This window comes from Carassius carassius, chromosome 36, assembly GCF_963082965.1.
Source record: "Carassius carassius chromosome 36, fCarCar2.1, whole genome shotgun sequence".
Lineage (NCBI taxonomy): Eukaryota > Metazoa > Chordata > Actinopteri > Cypriniformes > Cyprinidae > Carassius > Carassius carassius.
This window is the reverse complement of record NC_081790.1, coordinates 21,937,127-21,962,466: the sequence shown is the minus strand read 5'-3', so window position 1 is coordinate 21,962,466 and position 25,340 is coordinate 21,937,127. Positions and strand designations below refer to the sequence as shown.

The following is a 25,340-nucleotide window of genomic DNA, read 5'->3' as shown; positions in this document are numbered from 1 at the left end:
CATTGTTACACATGCTAGGAGTCCATAAGAGTGTTACACATGACACTTCATGTTGCCAGTAGATGGCGCTATGACTATAACGGACTATGGGCATGTTGATGTGTTCAGTACAGGACTCTTGTCAAATGTCTGAAGTTTGTCCAGGAAAGCTGGAAGAGAAAAACTCCTTATATTCATGTGTGCAGAATTTTTAGGCATATTTTCTTTTACAGATGAAATGCGCTAAAAAAAGAGTTTTAACTCAAACTGTAAAGTCGAAATTATGAAATCCCCATGAGAAATATCAAACACAAATGCAATACAGAAATGGATAAGTTAAGACTTGACCATTGTACAAAAAATGCTGACTGGGTCATGAGGTCAGAAAAGAAAAGAAAAAAAACAGGACGAGAAGAACTGACAAAAAGAATTGCAAAAGAATTAGGAATTAATGTGAATATGAATTTTTTGTCAATTCTGCAAGACAAACTTTTCAGGAAAGGAGATGGAATAAAAAATGAGCTCCTAAATCTTAATCCCAGATTCTGGAAGATATATTCCTCAAACCATCGGACAAGAGGAGGTGGTGCTGGTCCTTCACGAGTCACTCTAATCTGTTAATAAAGCCTATATATAAAGTCTTAATATATAGTACTTCATGGTATTCTAATTAAATCATTTTTTTCGAATCTTAAGTCTCTCAGAACCTGACACCGAGTAATTCTGGAGACTCCAGGAAAGTGGCAGTTCTGTAAAATGTTGGCGCTGGAGACTAAATGCTCCCTGATAGTTTCACACCTAATTCTTCACTTTAATTCTTAATTCTTTTCCAGTTAATGTGTTATGTAAATTAATTAAATTAACTGGTTTAGGATTACAAATTAACTTGTACTAGTTTTTTTTGTCCCTAAAACTGACAGAAAATGATGAGGCCTAAGATATTTCTTAAGCTGTAAATGATGAAAACAACAACAACAACACAAAATTACAGATTTTTTTTCTGCTGGTGATTAAAGAGATGTTAACTCTGAGATGTTTCTCTCTCTCTGTCTCTCTCTCTCTTAATAATTTATTAGTGTTTTGTAATGATTTTATTGACCAACACATGGATTTCTCGGCGACGTCACCACTGCTTGCGCACGCAACCAAGAGGCAAAAGACCCGCGCTCTTCGTATCGGAGTAAATGGTTTAGGTGGTGGTGTTGTCGCTAGTCAAAATGCCAAGGAGTTGTTGCGTTGTCAATTGTACCAACCGAGCCAGTGCTGGGTGCATTACTTCATTCTAAACAGCTTGAATAAAACCCGTTAATATTTATTATAGACCACTGTAACTGTCTATAATCTAACAAACAAGTTTATTATGAAAATAAAAGTGTGTAAACCAGATAAATTGGACAAAGAAATTGCTAACAATAGTATAATAGAGCATGTTTTAGGTTTTTAGGCGTTTTGATGCAGAAATTGACAAATCCATTAAAATTTACAAATAAAATGTACTTGATTTAATTAAATATAGATTAATTCTTGTTAGAGCAAAATAAATAAATACGTACGCATAAAAAAAAGCAGCCAAGACGAATGAGTTTCCTTTTTTTATATATAGATTAAAATTGAAGACAGAAGCAGCTGGTAAATGCGGTCAGTTAATATTCAAATCCAGTAGATCCCCTTCAGATTTATTTCTCAACAGTTTATGTTCACGTGGCTGTTCGTTTATATTTGCCAAGCTATTATGTATTTTGAAATAATCTTGTCCGTGATGTGTTCGTTCGTACGACGAAAGACAGAATCCTGCAGCTCAAGAGATATATGTTATTCTGCCAGTCGTGCTTTCAAATAGTCTTTAACACATAAACGGGTCACAAACACCTGCATTTAGCTCTTGTTGTGTTATAATGGGTGTATTGTGTGCATTTGTGGTAATATTTTTTTTAAAAAGCTCTTAAACAATAAATTCGTTAGTTTTGAGCTCGACACTGTACGTGCTGATCGGAGCGGTGATTTCAGATAGGCAGCCGCAAATATTTCATTTTCACACAAACAGTTCAAAAACATCTGAATTTAGCTCTTGGTGTGTTCTAATTGGTGAATTGTGTGATATCGCTGTTATATTTTATTTTTAATAGCTATAAAACAAGAATAAACTTTTTTTTTCTGAGCTCGTCATTCCACACGCTTGTGCTCAGAGCGGTGATTCATCTCTCGTCTTTCTCACGTATCACTGACCACACATCAATTATTAATGAGCCCTGACCCGGTAATAATCATATATGTTGGTTTAGCTTGCCAGTGTGAATTAACTCTAAGTATTTATTTGTATTTTTAACCGATTTAAAAGAGAAACTAAAAGAGAGTCTCCTCCCTTTTTTAGTCCGGGAATTGCACCTGTAGGGGCGCAATTTCTCTCAGACAATGTAAGTCTAAGCAAATATACTCAAACAGAGGGACAGAGTGAGATGAGATGTCTGACAGTTTTTATAATTTTCTGTTATCCATACAGTGTTGTAAAGTCGTGAAACTATCCATATTTACTTAGAATGATTTTTTTTTCTGTATGAAAAAAGGTTTTGAAGTGTTTGGAATTTAAAAATGCAGGACAATTAATAATTCCCTTTTTACTTTCATTTTTAAAAAAAATCACCCCGACAAAACCGTTCAAGCTATCCAAAATCCATTGGCAATTTAAGTTCCTCAATGTTTTGGCATCATGTAGACAAAGTTTGGTGTGTATAGTGTTACTCTACTCTGAGCAGTATGCATTAATTCACAGCTAAATGTAAAACAAAATCCACATTCAAATCAAAATAGCCGACTTCCTGTTGGTCGTAGCTGATGACTGTGAATTAGAAAGTTGTCCGTCTTGATAAGAACAATTTATGTACCGAGTTTGGTGTCTGTAGCTAAAACTAACCCCCCCACTTTTGACAAAAGGTGGCGCTATAGAGTGCCTCTTCCACGCCCTCTTATGAACTTTTGCCAGTGTCTAGCTATCATTAATACTGATATGTGTTCTGAGTTTGATAAAATTCTAAGCATGTTATATGCCTCAAAATCACCTGAGAAGTATTCCAGTTTGACATGTTGCCACGGCAATAATATTTTTAGATATCAATATCCCACCAGCAGATTTATATCGGCTGTGTTTCAAGATTATTCTGATGAAGTTTGAAGCAAATAGAGTAAAAATAAGATGCTGAATTCAAAGCATTTTGAAAATGACACTTCCTGCTGCCAGTTGGTGGCGCTATAACTTTGACTCCTAATAGTCACATATATACGATCGACATCATACAACGAATAATCTGATGAAGTGGGCGAGGGGGAGTTTTCAGGAGCGATATTACTGTGCCGAGGTCGAAGTACTTCGAAGTGCTCTTCCGCCATATATTAGTCATTTTTATCCACTTAGGAATTCGCCAGTTTATTTTCACCATACTTACTCGTGCAAGTACTCATGTAACCATCTTTAAATAGGGAAAACGTAGTGTTTTGTAGCTCCTAAATTCATCCCTGTTTGGATCCTAAGGATTGAATGGTGCTTAGCTAAATGGCAGCATAGTGGCGCCAAGCGCTACAGTGATTGAGTGCATGGACTGAGACAGGAGAGGTACGTTTCAGCTCGTCTAAGTTGAGGGAAGAACTTGGATATGGAAAGACGGTGGCGTTTTCCTTTAATACAGTGACTTGTCACCACGTACTGGTGGTTTGGTTTCATATTTAAAAGCATTGCATTTTTCCAACATTTCAGATGTATAAAAAAAAAAAACCTGTAAAACACTATTCTCAATATTTATGCATTTGCAATTTTACTGTGTTTAACTGCATTTACAGAACCTTTTAACCTTTCATGAAGTAAATTAAGTAAATACATCTAAATGGCACTTTCGATTCAGCTTCAGTGTTTCCTTTGTGGAAAGATGGAGTTTGTTGATACTTATTTAATTTGAATGGTTGCCATGATGCCTTCTGTGTGAACGCAAACACATCCCGGGATTGATTCCGGGATCGATGCCGGGTTGGGGACCTAGTAACATTGCAGGGCTCAGTCACGGAATGAGCTCTGTGTGAACAAAACCCAGAACTAATGCCGTAAAGGGTGTGTCGCAGTGATGACGCACGTTATCGTGTGAGACTCTTTTACCAGGTGTTTTGAAGGCAGATTAACGTTCGCGTCAAAAGAAATATGTGCAAACTAATGAATCCGATATCAGTTGGCTCCTCACTATCCGTGCTGAAGCGGAGATCATTCGCCAGCTTAAGTGAAAGTTAACAAGCCTAGTGTTTTCGACTCGTACATTGCACGTCACATCCTGATGTCACGTGTCATTACGGGACCTTTACGCATTGTGTGTGAACACTCGCACATATTCCAGGAAATCAATGGCAGTGTGAAAGGAGCAAAATCTAGCGACCCGGGAACAATTGCCAGGACACATTACTCGTGTATTTTCAGGAATCGCAATGTGAAAGGGGCTTTTAGTTTCAGAATGAAATTACATTTACACATAAAAAAAAAAAAACAATTGAATAACTAATTTACACATGTCAAGGCTTAATGTCAAGCCCTGCTGATAGTAGTATATGCTATGACTTAACATATCATTGTCTTTGCAAAGGTCAAAATCTGCTACACTACAAAGATTGCAATCATCTTATTAAGAAAAAGAATATCACACTCACTCTTTTCAGAATGTCGATACGATACTTCAAACGAGAATTCTCCTCCCGCAACTCATCCAGCTGCGAAGATGTGAAGTTCAGCTCCTGTGGATCTCTCAGACTCTCTATTTCATCTTGGAGCAACATAACTTCTCCTTCCTGGATGCCAAATTAAAAACAAAAACCCTGAAGTAGGCCAAGGACAAACACCTTAAATATCAGACACTACATACCTTAGTTACAAGGAAATAAGTTTCGGGCTTGAATCGCCTAGGGCTGTCAAAATAGCTGAAAAAACTAAATTCTAATTTTTTACTTAAATATGATCAAAATTTGAATTGTATTCGAATTTTAAATGCATAATTTCAGTTAGGGTGAAGAAAAGCTTTTTGCTTCTCTTCTGAGGCTCAAGATAGCGCATCGAGCAAAATATTACTGCATGTTTATTCAAAGCATTAGAATACATGACTGTGAAAAAAACATAATATTTAAAATAATGTTTATGAACCAATTATTATTAATTAAGTTGCTTAAATAACTATAAACAAAACAGCATCATGTATGTATGCATTATTAAATAAATAAAAAGGGCGGAAAACCAGTCACACAGGATACATTTTTTCATTTAAAAACATGAGATGCGCGAAATATGCGTTCTGTGTGAACGGCAACAAGATCTTCTCCACATTGATTCTTTTTTTTTTTAAGTGGCTTCAACTGGATAGGCTAACATAACCTTATAATGCAATGACACATATTGTCATCGCATCTCGTGCGCGTACACGAGGTGAAAGATGAGAAAGCAGATACTGCGTGTCGAGCTCGTCCGCCTTTGAAAGTTGTGTAGACACAGCTGTGCGCAGCGAGATGGAATGGAACACGTACCGGGGCTCATAAGGCAGCTTCCTTAATGCACACCTAAAATTCATACGCGCATTCGAATGTGGATTTTTATTTTAAATTCGACGAATATTCAAAAAAATATTTTTTTTGATAGCCTAAGAAAATCGCCTATGCGAATTTTTTGTTGTTGTTGAAATTTAATCGTAAACACAGCCATGTTGAAGCCTGCAGTAAATGTTTTGCATTATGGCAGTCCACTCTGCTTATTGTTTTTCGAAAATGTTGCACTCCTGTTTGTCATTTTGCACGTAACTTCACGCCAATAAATCATCAGAAATATTGGTATTTACCAATATATTGAATCTTTACATTCCTCCTGCCTGTTGTCCGTGGATTTACCTATATTTGGTGTTATTTGCCGTATAAAACTTTAGACATGCAAAATCGATTTTACAATCGATTCAATGAACACTCGTCACTCAAATCAAACAGGATTTTTTTCACAAAAGTGACAACCCAAGAAAGCAAAGTAAACGTTCTCTCATTTGTAGGTTGCATTGATACGTAGCGGTGGATGCAAGTAAAACAGTACCTCATTTTTTTTCTCACCTGAAATTCATGCAATAAACATGTTTTTGACAAAGATTTAAATTTGTTTGTGGTCTATATAGCCTGCATCAAAATGAGGTTTGCAATGATGCGACCGAAGGCACGGGTTGAAGACCCAGTCAGTGACATCACGATATGCTAATTTGTTTAAATTCATACCGACGTCATCACCATCACAAACATTTAGTTGTTTTTTTTTTACATTGAAACTTGAAAAAATATATATATATAGACCGACCTACCGACCCTTTTTTAAAAAAAAATTACAGTTAGTGCAAACCAAAATATTTTTAAGGATGGCCTTATATATCATTGCTCTTTTTGTTGTTTTTGATTGCTTCCACTGTCCTCATCTGTAAGTCGCTTTGGATAAAAGCATCTGCTAAATTAATAAAGGTAAATGCAGGGCTCCAAACTGCGACTAAAATGGACCATAAATATTAAAATGCGAGTGAAGTTTTTGCTGAGGTCGCCACTGGCGACTAGGCCTATGTATTTACATGCTTTCTCTTAAAAAATTGCATGTAATTCCTTTTTTCCTTTTTGTTTTGCATTCATACATCTTTTGTTATGTTCGCGCATTGAGAGAATGCGCATCGAAGTTTTAGTGGGAAAAAGAGTTTTAAACAGTCCTCATCTGCCGCGCAGCAGCGCTGACACACACCTGATAAACGCGCGCGAGAGAGAAATGATGGAGACTTGAAGAGAAAGTGCAGAAAAACAGCGTCTATTTCGTTCATATCTTGAACAAACTACAACAGGTAAAGCTGTCATCTGTGTGGATATTGGCAATATCGTTAACAGTTCTCGTTTATAATCATAAGGCTTCTTCTTAACAAGATCTTAGTCCATGCTGTGTTCTGTTAATGCATGAACTTCATTATTTGAAGTGCACTTGCCGTCCAGTAATCGCAAAAAGCTTTGTGCTTAGTTACTTTTTAATTTACAAAGTATCAGCTTTAAAATTATTCCAAATTCATAAAAAAAATTCAAACAATAAATAGTTTTGTTGCTGTTTAAGGGGCCGTTCACATATCGCGCCTAAAAACGCATGGAAAACGCTAGGCGCACCGCTTTCTGATTTTTTTCCAAAAGCCATCGGGCTCTTGCGCTCCTGAGGCGTCTGCCGTTGCTAAGCAACCATGACCTGCTCTCTCCATGAAGACCCGTAAATTTCAGCAAAGGATAAATGGATTTGCAGCACTAAAAATCGCTTGCAGTAGCTCTGTTACTAAATTTATTTAAAAATGTCTATCCATATACAGCTATGATCAGCTGTTCCTTCATCTTGGCTGAGCTTTCAACGTTGGTACTGGAAAGGATGAAGCTGATTGGTTGGTTCTTGTCACATGACCTGCGGTGCGCTTGCGGGATTCTGAAAAGTTGAGATGTTTTTAACTCGATGCGGTACTCTGTGCATACATTTGAAATAGCGCACTTGAGCACGCAAAAGACGCGACGTAAACGGCCCCTAATGCAGCAGGCGCGATCGCGAGTAGTGCCTCAGTTCAAGCAGCACGTGAACCTATCATACCTTGCTCTTTACTACTAGAGTACATAAACATGAATTAACATCAAAAGGTAGGCTATTTTATAAGAGGTTCTACAGTACAACACTTTCAAACTGCGGAAAACGTGTAAAGCTTGTAAACATTGCAATGTAATATTAACCTCAGTAACCTTTCGGTGTCCATAAGCTCATCAGTCAGCTAGAAAAATAACTATAAAGAGGAGCATTTGCTATATGTATGAGCTATTGAATTTTAATATTTTTACTTAACCTGTTGTCTACATGATTCAACTCCTATAAAATTTAATTGTACTAATTAAGAAAAACAGACTGAAAGTGTGAAAGACATGCACTCTTAAAAATAAAGGAGCTTAAAAGGTTCTTCACAGAACAATTTTGGTTCCACAAAGAACCATTCAGTCAAAGGCTCTTTGAAGAACAATCTCTTTCTGACCTTTTCATAATCTGTTATTGTCTTCAAATGTTAAAGGTTCTTTATGAAACTATTTAGACAGGAAAAAAAAGGTTCTTCTATGGTATCATGAAACACCTTTATTTTTAAGAGAGTATGACAACATTTACAGGATGCATTGAGGAGGACCCCAAACTATACTCAGGGGCCAAGTGATGCTTATGGTCCATGATATTGGTACAGATTTTGTGTAATAAACAACACATGACTGTATGTTTCAAGTTGGAAAAGACATTTAGCTCCCACTTTAAGTGAACCTTCATTCCCAGGTCATCTACAAGATGGATTAAAATGCTGATAAAGTCAAGAAAAGATGAGACATAAACACGTTGAAATGTAATGTAAATATAGTTGATAAGAAATTAAAAGAGATAGTACAGGTTTAGCCTAACATTCCATATACATCTCCCCAGTGCTCCCCCTTGTTGTGTTCCTGTCTCCCGCTCCCTCAAAATGTCAATCATTTCTGATGGCTTTCTTAATAAGGTATCTGGAGGAGGAAAATAATTATTATTTAATTAATAATTGTTTTTTATGTATTATTGTTTTGCACTGGAAAGAAAGTTAATTATAACGGAAGTAATGATCATGATAGCCTTTATATTTCACATCTATGTGGTTCAGTCTTGTATATTGATTAGGGCTACTTTGCTATTCTATAAATATATAGGCCTAATAAGTTGTATTATAATATGCTATAATGTATTAAATATATTTATCTAAATGTATCAATTAGTTTCCACAATATTCACCAGAAGTCATCATTTCAGGGGTTATTTAAAAAAAAAATTATTCCGTGGGGGCATGTCACCGGGAGAGAATTAATTTAGTAAATGCTCGTTTTGAGACCATGGTGAACTTGAGATGGTTTCGCAGAGGGCACTTGACTTCAGTTCAGATTCTGAGGTCTTAAAGTGACAGAAGCTGCTAATAAAGCTGCTGTCGCCATTTGTGTCAATGTTAATCAAACATCAGAAAGAAAGTCATTTACTGCCCTTGACTGAATCACTTGTGTAAAATAAGAATGAATGTTGAATTTATAGTGAAAACTATGTATTGTATATTTGATTACTTTATAAAATATAATATTATTCAGTGCTTTAAGTTTTTCAAGTAGCTATTTTCTTAATTGTATATTTGTAAAGGAATTGGCAACTGTTATTCTGAATGATTCTAGATTATATTTATGTAAAACAACTTCAGCAGTGTTTTAGAAAAATGCAGGGGTTTTTTTCTCTCTCTATAGTTGGTGATCTAAAGTGGTGGGGGGGCCCTGCAGTAACTCATAGCACTGGGGCCCAGTGAGCTCTTAATGCGGCCCTGTACGCAGGTTGTAATACTGAGCCGAATAAAACAAAATACTCATCCTGGCTATGTAGGTGCCTTCACGCCAAATCGGAATTTCAGTAATTACTAGATTTCAACATGTAAAAAACCTTCACGTCCTCGTAGAACACGTAATTACGACGTGTGAACTGGGAATTTTCTGAGAACTACGACTTGTACCACTTGACCACCGCAGGCTCTGTTTAGGCGTTGATAGTAATGCCATAGAAAAGCATAATTCAGAGGACGTGAACAGCCCCAAGTAGAACGTCACGTGTTGCCATGTCGAAATTACTGTAACCACGATATGGCGTGAATGAATGCTGCTATCGGAAATTTCCTATTTCCCACTTGGAAGGTCGTTAATACGAGCTTGTCGTATTCAAGAGCTTTCTTGTCAGAAATAATCAAATGTAGCGTCCTATAGTGTAGTATTGACAGTCATATAACGTTACACATTCACGGCGCTACGTGAACAGTTTGCTGGCAATTCTGGAATTTCAGTCTTATTTCACTACTTATAAAACATACAATATGCTTCAAATGATCGTTTATATATAGCTTATAAATACACTAACGTTACTTAAGCGACAAGACAAAGTGATGTAGTTGTTGTAAGACTAGCATTGACACAGCAATGGTTGTCCACTGTACCACGTTTTAAGCTTATGGCCCGCCCAACTCGGAAACTCTTGTATCAAAATGATTCCCAAATTACCCAGTAGTAAATACAACTTGAGAGGCGTTGAAGTTTAATTTCCAATAATTTTCCGGAAACTCGCATTTATGATAAATCCGATAGCACGTGAGCACGAAAAGCACATAAATATATGAACACAACGTATAAACATTTTAACATTTTAAAACAAAGCTGACCTGTTGCTGAAGTCGTGAAGTATAGTTGGCAACCGGGTCACCCATTTTTCCAGAAAAAAGTGCGGTACAAACAGCCACAATGTCTAAAACTCTCCAATTCGGCAACGTGAAGAACTGCTCAGAACCGGCTTTGAAACGTCACTTCCGCTTTCCTGAGTTGTTGCTAGCCTATGGCAAGCCGAAATGACTTTTATTCATTCGCAGGATATGAATTCTTGATATCAACAATTTAATTTTCACTAGTTAATATGTTTATTCTTGATATAAGAAATTAGAATTCTACTAGTAACTGCTATTGTTGATATCAGCAATTCAATTTCCACTAGTTACAATGTTAATTCTTGATATCAACAATTACATTTTCACTAGTTAAAATATGGCAAGCCAAATTAACTTTTATTCATTCGCAGGATATGTATTCTTGATATCAAAAATTCATTTTCTTGATATCAGGAATTATATTTAAACTAGTAAAAATTATAATTCTTGATATCAGTTATTTTTAACCTGGGAATGGCAATAGGCAAGCTAGAGGTCTTCATTCAGTCTATTATTTCAAAAGCTGGACCCAGACCCGTGTAGATCCGAGAAATGCCTATCCGTACCCAAACCCGGACCCGTCTATTATTTGAACGCTGGACCGGGCCCGTGTAGATCCGAGAAATGCCTACCAGGGCCCGACCTGAACCCATCTATTATTTGAAAGCTGAACCCGAACCCACCGGGAAGACACAGACGCGACTGGACCCGATTGTCACATATTCCACCTTAAATTGCTATTACAAGTCAATAAACCTGTTGCGAAAAATACAGCTTTTTGTCTTACCTAATTTAAGGAGCCGTAGTCTCTCTTCCTTGTACCTGACTGCCTGTGATGCATTACAATCCTCCGACAAGAAAGTTATCCATGTTATTCCTCTCGTTATTCGAAGTCCAAGCTTAATCCACTATTATTTCAGCTTCAAAAGTCCCCTTGATGTCATGGTGATGGATGACAAATGCAACTGTGCACATGTACATTCTGACTCGAGTTAACTCGCATAATAACTTCGACTGTTTGCCCTTTTGAACTATAATAACGCCACTGACGTTATTCATTTGCTATCATCTCTGTGCTCTGTGGTCTGCGTCGAGTCTGAATCTGACCAATAAAACTTTTATTTATATTCATATGTTCATTTATATTATTATAAAAATTGGAGAAAATGTAAAGCGCAGTTTGGCGGTCGAAGTGTCCCTCACTGGTTGCCATAGAAACATGAAACATGCTGGAGACTGCACATGCGTGCTAGCTGTATCAACCTAAAATATGTTTAACGCAATTTGAGCGTCATAGAAAACATTAATGTTACAGTTCACCTCAGATTGTGTTGCTGATTTGAAATATATTAAATATAAGTGTGTCAAGCCTGCAAGCATTATTACCGTGCAGGCACTTGCATTAACTCTGAGTCTGCGCGCTCTGCTTCTAACGGCAGAGAGAGAGAGCGAGAGAGATCGATTTTTTTGACTCATACTTTTCTTTTCCTAATTTTACAAGTTGCAAGTTACAAAAAACACAAGCAGTGTCCGATGACTCCGATTGCACGGGTATTACACACAATGTTAAACCGACCCGGGACCCGAGGTAATAGATTCGGACCCGACCCGGACACGGCTGATCATTTAAAATATAGACCCGAACCCGTACAGGTCCCGGGTCGGATCCCAGGTCGACGGATCTCGGGTGCACTGTGAAGACCTCTAAGGCAAGCCAAATTTACTTTTATTCATTCGAAGGATATGAATTCTTGATATCAACAATTAAATTTTCACTAGTTAAAATGTTAATTCTTGATATCAGGAATTAGATTTCTACTAGTAACAATTAGAATTTTTGATATCAACGATTACATTTCCACTAGTAACAATGCTAATTCTTGTTTCTTCCGATTTCACATATCAGAAATACAATTCTTACTAGTAAAGACCTTTATTTTTTATATCAGTGATCACACGGTTAGTACAGATGTCTATTCTTGATATCAACAATTTAATTCTTGATACTAACAATTTAATTGTCACTAGTGACAATGTTTATTTCTGATATCATGAATGTGATTGTTCCTAGTAAGACAGCCATTTTAGATATCAGAAATTATATTGATATCAGAAATGCATTTTCAGATATCAAAAATAACAATAGTAACATGTTGAAATAAATTTAATTCAGTTTTAACATGAATAACTTCATGTTGCTTTTTCAGGTGTTTATTTTTGGTTTTATTACATTTTCTTCTCATACATCAAATAAAAAATACAACTAAAATGAAAAATATAACAGATAATGCATCATACAAACGGTTTACTGGACTTGTTTTTTTATATATATCGTTGGCTACATGATAATGTGGCTTACTCTTGTGGATAAACTTAAACTTTAACCCTCTAGTGGATAAACTTAAATTTCATTTAGCCCCTACAACTAGCCCTAACCCTACACCATATCCACATTATTTTTAACTTTTCGATAATTTTGTTAAGTTTTATTGAAAATATATGCCTTTCTGATGTGATACGGGACAGTGAAAAGGATAAAGAAAGAGCTCGGCAAAAGGCGGAATCAAACCCAAGTCCGTCGGGTCCAAAATCAATTGTTTGGCGCTCTACCATCTGCGCCACAGAAATAGAAGTCTTTTTGCAGTTTTGAGAAACATTACCCCACGTTGGTAGGTGGAGTTAAATAGCCTCTCCCAAAATAAAAACAAAATAATTATTAAAAATAGCCTACAGGAGCGTTTTATTTTCATGAGAGGGCAATCGAATGTGCCCATTCTCTTTTGGGCTCTGTATCTTGTCGTCTATCCGCCATAAAGGGTTGCACTCGTCATTAAAACAAATTGCTCTATAATTGAAAGTACATTTCAATACAGTATTTTACAACCATTTACAGCATAGTTTAGGTTTAACATCAGAAAAACAACATCAATTTGAGCCCAGCGCTGCCTCCATGTGTTCTGGCCTGGTGTCTTCAGGAGGGCAATCTCTTGGTGAATCAGAGACTCGGAGGACAATGCAGTGATAGTGGAATGAGGCACATATCAAACACTCTGGAGACCATCTTTATGACGTACCACTGGCAGACAGATAGAAACACAAGGGTCTGGATTGTGACACCCATTCATTGTTCATCACAGCAGCTCTGTCAGGGCCTCTCTGCTCAGCCCAAAACCATTAAACACCTGTCCAGCGCTGACACATTCAGCTTTATCCTGCAGTACAGGGGTCAGGTCTGATTTAGGGAAAGAAGGAAAAGAGAAATTGTTTAGCACCATGACAAAGTAATTAGTAGAAGAAATATTGAGATACTTAAGTAAACTACTTTTAGTAACTACCAGTACCCAAAAATGAAAATTACAAACCTGGAACAACTTAAGGGTAAGCAAAGGATCACAGAATTTTCATTTTTGGCTGAACTATCCTTTAAGTAGAAGTATTATCTTGCATACTCTAATATACTTAAGGTATTGAGATTAAAAGTAAAGGTATGTACAGTATTGTTCTGAAAAATAATTTGTCAGGATGGTTTTACATTAATATTACTTCTGTACTACTGTGTATGTTGCAGTTTACTTCTAAATATGTTCAGTGTTATTCAATTTCCCATGGGGAAGTCGTGGCCTAGTGATTAGAGCCTCTATTATTAAAGTTTGACTCCTAACCCTAGGGTTGTGGGTTTGAATCCCGGGCCGCTAATACCACGACTGAGGTGCCCTTGAGCAAGGCACTGTACCCCCAACTGCTCTCTGGGCGCCGTGGCATAAATGGCTGCCCACTGCTCCGTGTGTGTGTGTGTGTGTGTATGTGTGTTCACTGCTGTGTGTGTGCACTTTGGATGGGTTTAATGCAGAGCACGAATTCTGAGTATGGGGTCACCATACTCAGTATGGCTGTATGTCACTTCACTTATTTAAAGTTGCCTACTAAATATACTGTTGGGTAGTTTAATCTACAACAATGCATCATGTTGTAAAATACCATATTTTTGTAGTGCTGCTGTCTGTGAGAAAAATAAAACAAAACATAGTACTTTATATTTCTATATTTGAGTAAACTTAAAGGTGCCCTAGAATGTGTTAAAATAATATTTTAAAATTGTCTCTGATGTCTACATAGAGGGTATGTGACTTATTTAAGGGCATTTGAAATGTCCAGACGGTTTTACAGGTCCATTTTCAACCCTAGAAATTGGCCCTAGAATGAAATGGTCTGTTTTTACCTTATTTGGAAGGGTCGTGAATAGTAATGAGGAGTTCTGCTCTGATTGGCTGTTTCACTGCGGGCTCATCACAGTAGCTCAGAGTGACAACAAACAGGTCCAGCGTGACAATGCTCTCCATACGGAAGCCGAGGCGGGCGGCAGGAAGCGCTCTCTCGCGGCCAAACTAGGGTGTGACTGGAGCAGAAATGGAAGGAAGTGACGTAGGATCAGGACGTGAGCTGGACATAGAGGATGAATGTAGTGGCGGGGAGAGAGGAGGTAAAAATGAAAATTGGAACGTAGTAGAAAATCGGAAAAGGAAAAAAAAATGGAATCAACTTTCCGGGTCAGAAAGTGAAGGGGAAAGACAACAGGAGAAAGGGAAAAAGGAAGAATTTAAGGTAATGATAAGTTTCTTGTCCGATAATATTAATGCATTGAACCCACTGAAAATAACTTGAGCCATCAAAGAAGAGATCGGGAAAATCGAACATGCAAAAATGTTACGGAATGGAAAGTTGCTAATTTTTTGTTATAAAGATAGCAGACAACAAAAGCAGGTACTAGACTTAAACACATTACAAGGGAAAAAAATTTAGTGTACACTGTTGGAAGAGAAGAAATGGATGAAGGGAGTAATAACAGGGGTCCCAACGGATGTATCGGAAGACACAATCAAGAGAAGTTTATCAGGAGCAAAAGTGATTGGGGTCAAACGTCTGAAATATGTCAGAGAAAAAGAAAAGCTGGATAGCCTATCTGTAATGGTGCACTTTGATGAAGAAAGATTACCAGAAAGAGTATTCTTTGGATTTATAAGCTATGCTGTTAGACAGTTTGTTCCTCCTCCTCTTAGGTGCTACAAATGTCAAAAGTACGGGCATGTAGCAGCTGTTTGTAAGGGAAAACAGTGTTGTGCGAGGTGTGGTGGAGAACATGAATTATGTTCTGGAATCAAAAAATCTTCTATGTCCTCATCAGTGGTTTTAGAAATGGTAGAAACACAACAGATGCAGTTTTAAGTCTAGAATCAGATATAAGAAAATCGCAGATTAATAAAGAAGTATTAGTTGGTGTGTCTTTAGACATACAGAAAGCATACTTTTAATTTTAATTAAATGGAATAAAATGAATATTAATGGTAGAATGTATAATTGGATAAAGGATAATTGATAGGACCATTCCAATAAGGATAGGATCTTCGTATTCAAAGAAATATGCAATTGAAATGGTACCCCACAAGGTAGTGTGTGCAGCCCTATATTGATCAACATAATGATAAATTATATTTTTTAATACCATTGCATGCAGAATGCTATTAAAGAAGTTGAAATGTGGGCAAGTAATTGGGGATTTCGAATATCAGTGGAAAAGTCTAAAATAATATGTTTTTCAAAAAAGAAGAAAACACCAGTTGTTAAGTTAAAATTGTATGAACAAAAGCTAGAGCAAGTATCTGAATTTAGATTTTTAGGTATTTGGTTGTATTCAAAGATAACATTTGCGAAACACATTCAACAGATTGTAGATAAATGTAAAAGAGGAATAAATGTACTGAGGTGTTTAGCGGGAGTAGATTGGGGAGCTGATAGAAAATCTCTAAAAAGAATATACTGTGCACTTAAAAGATCTACATTAGACTACGGGAGTATGATTTATGGAACAGCCTCAGCATCTCTGTTAAATAAGGTGAATAAAATACAAAACCAGACATTGCGATTATGCTGTGGAGCATTTAAAACTTCTCCTGCACCAGCTTTACAGGTTGAAATGAATGAGATGACACTGGAGCTTCGCAGGTTGAAGCCGAAACTGGTTTACTGGACTATGGTAAAAGGGCATTCAGAAATACATCCAGTTAAAAAAGTATTAGAAAACTGTTGGGAACATGAATATGTAAATATAAATAGTTTTGGATGGAAAGCAAGTAATAAGGCACATGAAATTAGAATAAGTAATTGTGATGTTTGCAATAACTGTTGTGTTGCCAGTAACACCTCCATGGTTATTCCCAATGCTTGTAGTTGACTTTCAGGTTTTAGTGAGTATAAATGATAAAAATCGACAAGAATCTAAAAGTTCAATAGTACAGCAATATTTAGATCCGAAATATATATCAGAAACTCGTATATATACAGATGGATCTAAAGATCCTGAAACAGGACACACAGCAGCAGCAATATATGTTCCAAAGTTCAGGTTTAGAATATCAAAAAGAACATCTAATCATCTGTCAGTATATACCACAGACATGATTGCCATATTTTTGGCTCTTCAGTGGGTTGAAGACATTAATATACCGGAAGTAGTAATATGTTCCGACTCGTTTTCAGCACTGTCAAGTTTAAAGAGCGGAAAATCCTCAACTAGACAAGACATTTTGTCAGACATTTTACAGATTTTATTCAGAATACAATCAAAAACAATTATTTATTTTGTATGGATACCTGTACATATAGGTATAGAAGGTAATGAAGTGGTGGATCAGATAGCGAAAAAAACATTAAAACGTCCAGACATAGAATTTAATAGTCCAATGAGTAAATTAGAAATAAAAGGGCTAATTAAAAAAGCATTAAAAGATATGTCGCAAATTAAATTGGATGGTGAGAATAAAGGACGGCATTTATATAATATTCAAAGAACAGTTGGAAACTAGAGGAGAATTTGTGGGAATAGAAAGGAAGACCGCATAATATCTTGCCTTAGAATTGGAAACACTGCTCTTAACCAATCTTTATTTATAATAGGTAAACACGAGTCTGGACTTTGTGTAAAATGTGATCTTTCTGAAACAGTTGAACATATTTTAATAAAATGTAAAGGATATGATAATGAAAGATTGCAACTTACAGAATCAATTAATATAGAAATAAATAAGATCTCACTTCAGAAACTGTTAAATAAAGATGTGGATATAGAAATGTTTCACAGATTAATTAAGTATCTCAAAGATTGGAAATGGACTCTTCTGAATGGTAAGTTTATTTTTTATTTTCAGTAAGAACTTAACTGTCACGTCAATTCTAGAACTTCAACCTAAACGTTAACTAGCAGATAGCATTAAATTAACACGTTAACTCATAACGTCAGCAGTCACAATTTTATTTTAGCCTGTTAAAAACATGTAAATTATTATAATGTCACCGTATAATTTTACAATGATAAGTTTTTAACGTTGAATCAAGAACAAAAAACAAACAAACAGCGAACTGTGTAGCGCGTGAATGTATTGTTGGGAAAGTATTTACAGTAAGTTAGCCTATTGAGGTTAGCCTATAAAGTCGATTTATTTAGCCAACAAATGTGCAGTATAGAAGCCACTCAATATAGTCAATGTCATGTTTACTACGCTGCTTTATTGTGAATAGGACTTAGCCTAATAATAACAAAAACTTACATCAAGGTCTATCTTTTTTTTTACAGGTGTACTTGTGGAAATTGTGCACGCATGGCCCTCGAGAGAGAAAATATATGTTGCAGGGAAATACCACAGGTATTTCACAAGTACACTGGATAGAAATGTATTCAACCTATGTGTGTGCTTTCTGCTACTTCCAAAGTATGAAAGATTACTGTAAATAAGAGTGCCATTATGATTTATTTCTTTTGCAGGTCACAAGAAGAATGAGAAAAGTGCCTAATACAATAGTATGCATGACAGACCATCCTGGCCTTGAACCTGTGTGACTCAATATATACTGTATATATATACGGTTTTCTTTGCAAAATGCAATGAATGTATATAGAGCTGACCATGGGCTTGTTAAGAGTCAGAGGGATGGAAAGGTAAGGCCAGTTTCACACACTTGTTACATTTTGAGTAAATAATTGGGCTACGTTACATCCATATTACATCGTGAGTTTACTGCATTGCACAGCCATACCGTATGATGTATGTTAGAAAAGAAACATGTGATAATGACAGATTCTTATTGATGCGACACTTTTATTGTGCCCTTGACATACATGACCTGTGCTAAAAATACTTTTCTCTCTCCTTCTCTCTCTGCAGGCAGTGCTGCACATAAGAAGGGAGTTTTCTGATACTGCTGGGCAATATGTTGGATTCAGACCCCCCCGCGCCCCCTTGACTGAAACGTACGTGACCCTTGCTGAGCCACGGCTTCTTCCATGAGAAGACAGGTCCGGAAGATGGCACAGGAATCTGCTGTATGCCATCCAGATATGGAAGGGGGTCACGGACAACCTCTTCAAAAACAGTACTCATCAAGTTGATGACATAGCCTGTAAAGTATAATAAGTTATTTTTTTAAATATTAATTTTATAGGCAAGTATTGTTTAAAATAAATATTTTTTTGAAAAGCTTACAAAATGTTGGGTCTGTTTTTACTGGTTTGACGGTGTGTCCTCCCTTTGGAAAGAGAAGCATGTACACAAGTTTCCCTTAATGTTGTCAATTGTGGCCAGACAGCATCCTCATTGAAGTGCATCTTTACAAGGTACAACCTAAAGGATAAGAAAAACAAACACAACAATTGTTTATATAGTCATAGTGAATAAATCAACTTTTTTATTTATCAGTAAAATTATGAAAATATTACAAATAGCACTTATACCAATACAATAAATCTGTAACACTTTAGAATACTGTTTCTTACTTACTACATAACTAATAAGGAATTATTGAAGAACTAACAGGTAATTTTTCATTAACACTTAACTCACTACTGTTAACTACTAAGTAAGATATGTTAATTAATCAGTATGTAATACAATTTTATGATTGTGTTAAGTAACAGTTAGCTAATCAAAAACTAATGTATTCTGTCATACCTCCTGAAGAACTACTATTAATTATCTACTAGTTAGGGTTCAAGAAAGATAACTATGAAGTAACTACTAATGAACAGTTATACACAATTTCATTGAATTGTGATCCTTTCATATAAAAGTTATTAGCAGTTGTAGTAGTATAAAAATGCAATATTAATAAATGCAATACATTTTACAGAGGTTTTGCCTGTGTAGTGAATTGTTTTGTGAGCGTGTTTTGTAAGAAATCAGCTTCCAGTAGGAACCCTACCACGACTCAAGTGCCTTGCGATAATTACCTTAGTTTTTATATTTTATATATAGTACTGTATGTGTGCCTCATCAGCATATACCACTTATTTCGAACCTGAAACAGCAGGCCTATTCTAAAGTGAAATTATAGTGAACCCTTTAGTAATTAATAACGATTTTTCAGATAATTCATATTTTATTCAATTTTAACATGCATACTGCCCACATTTAAACTAATTTAACAAACGTTTTATAATCAAAACTTAAACATTTAGAAGCAAACAAAATGAATATTTCATTTCCATTATAGGCTAATAATTGGACTTTAACAAAGTTGCTACTGTAGTAGTACTTTGTACTTGTCCTTTTACTCCTGTAACTTTGAAAATGAACAGGCCTACTTATAATTTACTGGAGTAATATTTTATTGGGGTATCTGAACTTTTACTCAAGTACTTGATTTGTGGGCCACAGTCTGATTATTATAGTGATTATTTGCGTATAACTGTTCATTAGTAGTTATTTTTCTTGAACTCTAACTAGTAGATAATTAATAGTAGTTCTTCAGTAGGTATGACAGAATTCATTAGTTATTGATTAGCTAACTGTTACTTAACACAATCATAAAATTATATTACATACTGATTAGTTAACATATCTTCCTTAATAGTTAACAGTAGTGAGTTAAGTCTTAATGAATAATCACCTGTTAGTTCTTCAATAATTCCTTATTAGTTATGTAGTAAGTAAGAAACAGTATTCTAAAGTGTTACCAATAAATCTATACCATTCTGTAAACTGTAACGGAAAGGCACTACACTGCATTTTGTTTGTGAAAACCAGTTTGGCTAGACAGAAAACAATAGTATGCCCCCTTTCAAACCTAACTGTTTATGTGTTGTGTTCTGACCTATGTTCAAGTTGTGAGGGAGAAGACATACCTGCATAGAATTCCAGTGAATTGGAAGACAACATTTTTAGGTGCAAAGTGCATCTGAAGAGACTCTTGTTTATCAGGACCCTATGAAGCCTATTCAGTGCTGTTGAACCTTTAGGGAAATCAGTGTGTGTTATGTATAAAACACATGAATATTGTAGGATTAACATAACATGATGTTTACTGTTTACTTGGCAAATAACACATTGAGGTTTCACACCTGGATGAAACCCCGTGCTATGGTCCTGAGATACCCTTTGTTCATGTTGAGACCGAGGGAATGCTGGGTCAGAATGTGTGTGAATGTCTTGAATGTGGTTCATGATAGAGGTCCATTTGGCTACCTTCTCAGGTCCTGAATCAGAGCTGCTGGCAGACCAGTACAGGTGGTTGGTGATGCTCTTATGACACTTCTTCACCAAACTACAGTCCTTCTCTCTGGAAATTTTCTCCACCTTCTTTGACAATCCTGATGAAGTCAAATTTACAGGCAGAACATATCAGATTTTTTTTTTATTTGACGCAGTAAGCTTTTTCAGAAATATGGATACCCAGCCGGCATTTCAACGTTGATTCGACGTTGAAACAACGTCAAGTACCAGGGTTGAATCAATGTTGAATTACCTTTCGATTTTGCCAATTGGATCAATGTTGAAATCACGACATTGATTCACCGTTGCAATCGCGACGCTGTCTCACCGTCTAACCTTCATCATGGGTGAATAACTGTCGTTCTGGAGACCTTGGATTAACGTTGAATGAAGTGTTGATTTTAAAAAGTGAATCGACGATCATAACACGACGTTTCACCGTCGTACTGTGCACCATGTATAAATACACAATTGTATGTTCAATTAGATCCTAGTTTGCATTTAGATCAACACTGTAGAGGTTAAAGGCTAAAAATCTAATGACTGGCAGCAATGGCTTTACAATCAACTTCAATAAACTACCACATGCTCAAAATTGTAAAACAACAGTTTTATTTTGGAAACATACTGTACAAAACAGATAAAAATAATCCCAAACTTTATTTTGCAGAGTATGCATGGACGTATTGTTAAAACATGTAGAATAACAATTCAAATTCAATAATATTTAAAAGTTTGTGTCAAATAATTTTGGGGGTGTTGTCTTTTTAAACCGTGTGTAATGTGATTTCTACGGCAGGGGACTCTAAAATGTTAAACCCAACAGCCTAGCATATAGTGTGGTTGGGCTTCGGGTGATCCTTGAAAGAATACCCGCTCCAGGCTCTTTCTGACGCCGTCAAGTCAAGTCACCTTTATTTATATAGCGCTTTAAACAAAATACATTGCGTCAAAGCAACTGAACAACATTCATTAGGAAAACAGTGTGTCAATAATGCAAAATGACAGTTAAAGGCAGTTCATCATTGAATTCAGTGATGTCATCTCTGGTCAGTTTAAATACTGTCTATGCATTTATTTGCACTCAAGTCAATGATATCGCTGTAGATGAAGTGACCCCAACTAAGCAAGCAAGAGGCGACAGCGGCAAGGAACCGAAACTCCATCGGTGACAGAATGGAGAAAAAAACCTTGGGAGAAACCAGGCTCAGTTGGGGGGCCAGTTCTCCTCTGACCAGACGAAACCAGCAGTTTAATTCCAGGCTGCAGCAAAGTCAGATTGTGCAGAAGAAAGTCAGATTGTGCAGAAGACTTTCTGCACAGCACCCTGCACAGCACCTACTCGCTTGCCTCCGTTACACTAGCACGTACATAAACATTGCATTCTAAAAGAGAAGTATCCCCTTTTTAAAGAATATGACGGCATGTTACTGAAGCAAATCATTAATTTTTAACAAGTATTCAACATTTATTTAAGTTTATTGAACTTATAAAACACATTGTAGTAACAAACATGTTACTATAGCAAAGTAAATCATTTATCATACATTTTAATCATGTATTTGTCACAAGTCGGTCAGACTCATCACTCAGCAAAACGCAGCGCACACCCTCATCTGAGTACTAATCATCAACACCTGTTCACTATCATCTCATCAGCTCACCACCACATAACCAGCATTGTGCAAGACGTAATATCCATACCAACCCCTGAAAAATTGTTGCATTACAACATGTGACATGACATTCAGCCAAGTATGGTGACCCATACTCAGAATTCATTCTCTGCATTTAACCCATCCAAAGTGCACACACACAGAGCAGTGAACACACACACACACACACACTGTGAACACCCCAGAGAGCAGTTGGGGGTTCGATGCCTTGCTCAAGGGCACCTAAGTCGTGTTATTGCTGGCCCGAGATTCGAACCCACAACCCTAGGGTTAGGAGTCAAACTCTCTAACCACTAGACCACGACTTCCCTTAAACTCTAAGTTACTTATTTTCTTATTTTATTTAACCCTATTTTTTATATTGCTGAAAATCAGAAAAACAACAATTAGATATGTGTGTGTGTGTGTGTGTGTGTGTGTGTGTATAGGTGCTCTTGTTTTTGTGACATATCAGGACACAACTCTATAATGACATGGATATGACACAGGTATTACAAGGAGAGGGTGACTTATGAGGACATAACCCATGTCCCCATTTTTCAAAACGCTTATAAACCATACCGAATGAGATTTTTTGAGAAAGTAAAAATAGACAAGTTTCCTGTGAAGGTTAGGGTTGGGTGTAGGGTTGGTGAAGGGCGATTGAATATACAGTTTCTACAGTATAAAAACCATTACACCTATGGGATGTCCCCACTTTTCACAAAAACAAACGTGTGTGTATGTGTGTGGGTGTCATTTTATGGCAATATTTTCCTCTTTTATATTACTCATTTGTTGACTCCTTTAGTGATGTCATTTTATTTTAAACATAAAAAATGCATTGAAAACACTGTCAATGTCCATAACAATAAATCACCATGAATGTGTATCTCTAGGCTGCTGTTGGACATTGTTTTTTCTGCTTCCTGCTGGCCTTGCTGCTGTTTTTGATCGTAGCTCCATGTAGCTGTTTTTTCTCTAGACTTTTTATCTTTCTATCACTCTCTGTTGTTTAAAGTGATAAAATATAAACTTAATTTCCACCGTATTCCTGAAATTATCGATCAGTCCTATCAGATTAATTTTGATCGTTCACTTTTATTTTAAATCTGTGAATGCAGTGCACCTGCATTGCGTTAGCTCTCGTTAGCTTGTCATTAGCATTTTTATTCGCACCTATCACTGTTTTCTTTTCTCCTCTCCTCTCTCTCGCTCTCCAGTTTTTGACAAGTTAATCAAAAATTGTGGTAAGAATATTTTATCAAGCACGGTGAGTAATGGCTTCTCCTGCTATTGCTATTTGCACCTCTTGCCACATGTACAGTTTATCTGTCTTTGTTGGTGATGAGGGATTCACATGTGATAAATGCAGATAAATAGTTAGGCTGACAGAGAAGATTTCAGAATTAGAGACAAGCATCCAAACTCTAATTGAGGACAATAAGAATGTTTGGGCTCTAGTTATGGCTGTGGATGCGTCTAGCTCAGGGATTCCTGTACATTGTTCGGTTACGGCAACAGAGCCCCTGCAGCAGAGCAACTGGGTGATATTGAGGCGTCATAGTCGCGGGTCAAAACACCACTCTTCTGTTCCGATCACAACATTAAACAGGTTCTCCCCACTAAGTGATGCACCCACTGAGAAACCTGATGAAAGTGCTCTAGTTATTGGCGATTCTATTGTATGGAACGTGAATATAGAGACACCAGCCACCATAGTCAAATGTTTACCGGGAGCCAGAGCGCCTGACATCTTGGCAAATTTAAAAGTGCTGGCTAATGCTTAGCGTAAATACAGTAAGATTGTTATTCATGCCAGCACTAATGATGTTCGACTCTTTCAACTAGATTTCACACTATAGAGACTGTGTATGTTCCCCGAACTAGAAAATACAAAAAATGTCCAAACCAAGTTAAGAGTAACAATTTAATTGAGGTTCAACAAATAAAAAACAGATGCAATACGGATAAAAAAATGATAAAGCTTGGCTTATTGAATATCAGATCCCTTTCTAAGAAAACACTTATTGTAAATAATATGATCAACTGATCATAATCTAGATGTGCTCTGTTTGACAGAAACCTGTCTAAAACCTGATGATTACATTATTTTAAATGAGTCCACCCCCCACGATTACTGTTATAAACATGAGCCGCATCCAAAAGGCAAAGGGGGAGGTGTTGCTTCAATTCATAACAATGTTTTCAGGATTTTTCACAGGGCAGGCTTCAAGTATAACTCGTCTGAAGTAATGGTGCTTCATATAACATTATCCAGAGAAACAAATGTTAATGATAAATCCCCTGTAATGTTTGTACTGGCCACTATATACAGGCCACCAGGGCAACATACAGACTTTATTAAAGAGTTTGCTGATTTTACATCTGAGTTAGTTCTGGCTGCAGATAAAGATTTAATAGTTGGTGATTTTAATATCCATGTTGATACTGAAAAAGATGCATTGGGATTAGCATTTATAGACATTCTGAACTCTATTGGGGTTAGACAACACGTCTCAGGACCTACTCATTGTCTAAATCATATTCTAGATTTAAAGGGATACTCCACTTTTTTTGGAAATAGGCTCATTTTACAACTCCCCCAGAGTTAAACAGTTGAGTTTTACCGTTTTTTTAATCCATTCAGCCGATCTCCGGTTCTGGCGGTAGCACTTTTAGCATAGCTTAGCATAATGAATGGAAGTGGACAAGACCATTAGCATTTCTCTCAAAAAATTTACCAAAGAGTTTTGATATTTTTCCTATTTAAAACTAGACTCTTCTGTAATTACATCGTGCACTAAGACCAACGGAAAAATGAAAAGTTGCGA

At 36.4% G+C, this 25,340-nt stretch overlaps 2 protein-coding genes across 2 annotated transcripts in view; one reads left to right on the top strand and one right to left on the bottom strand.

Annotated features, from left to right (window-relative positions):
• The window catches only part of rars1 (arginyl-tRNA synthetase 1), a 96,975-nt gene extending 86,554 nt beyond the window's left edge, over positions 1-10,421 (bottom strand). Inside the window, exons 1-2 of the mRNA XM_059526665.1 lie at positions 10,275-10,421; positions 4,660-4,797 (exon numbers count right to left, since the gene is read on the bottom strand). Coding sequence (XP_059382648.1) covers positions 4,660-4,797; positions 10,275-10,319 — 183 coding nt within the window. The 5' untranslated portion in view covers positions 10,320-10,421. The remainder of the gene's footprint in view (positions 1-4,659; positions 4,798-10,274) is intronic.
• The window catches only part of sgcd (sarcoglycan, delta (dystrophin-associated glycoprotein)), a 1,159,024-nt gene that overhangs the window by 823,214 nt on the left and 310,470 nt on the right, over positions 1-25,340 (top strand). The window lies entirely within an intron of this gene.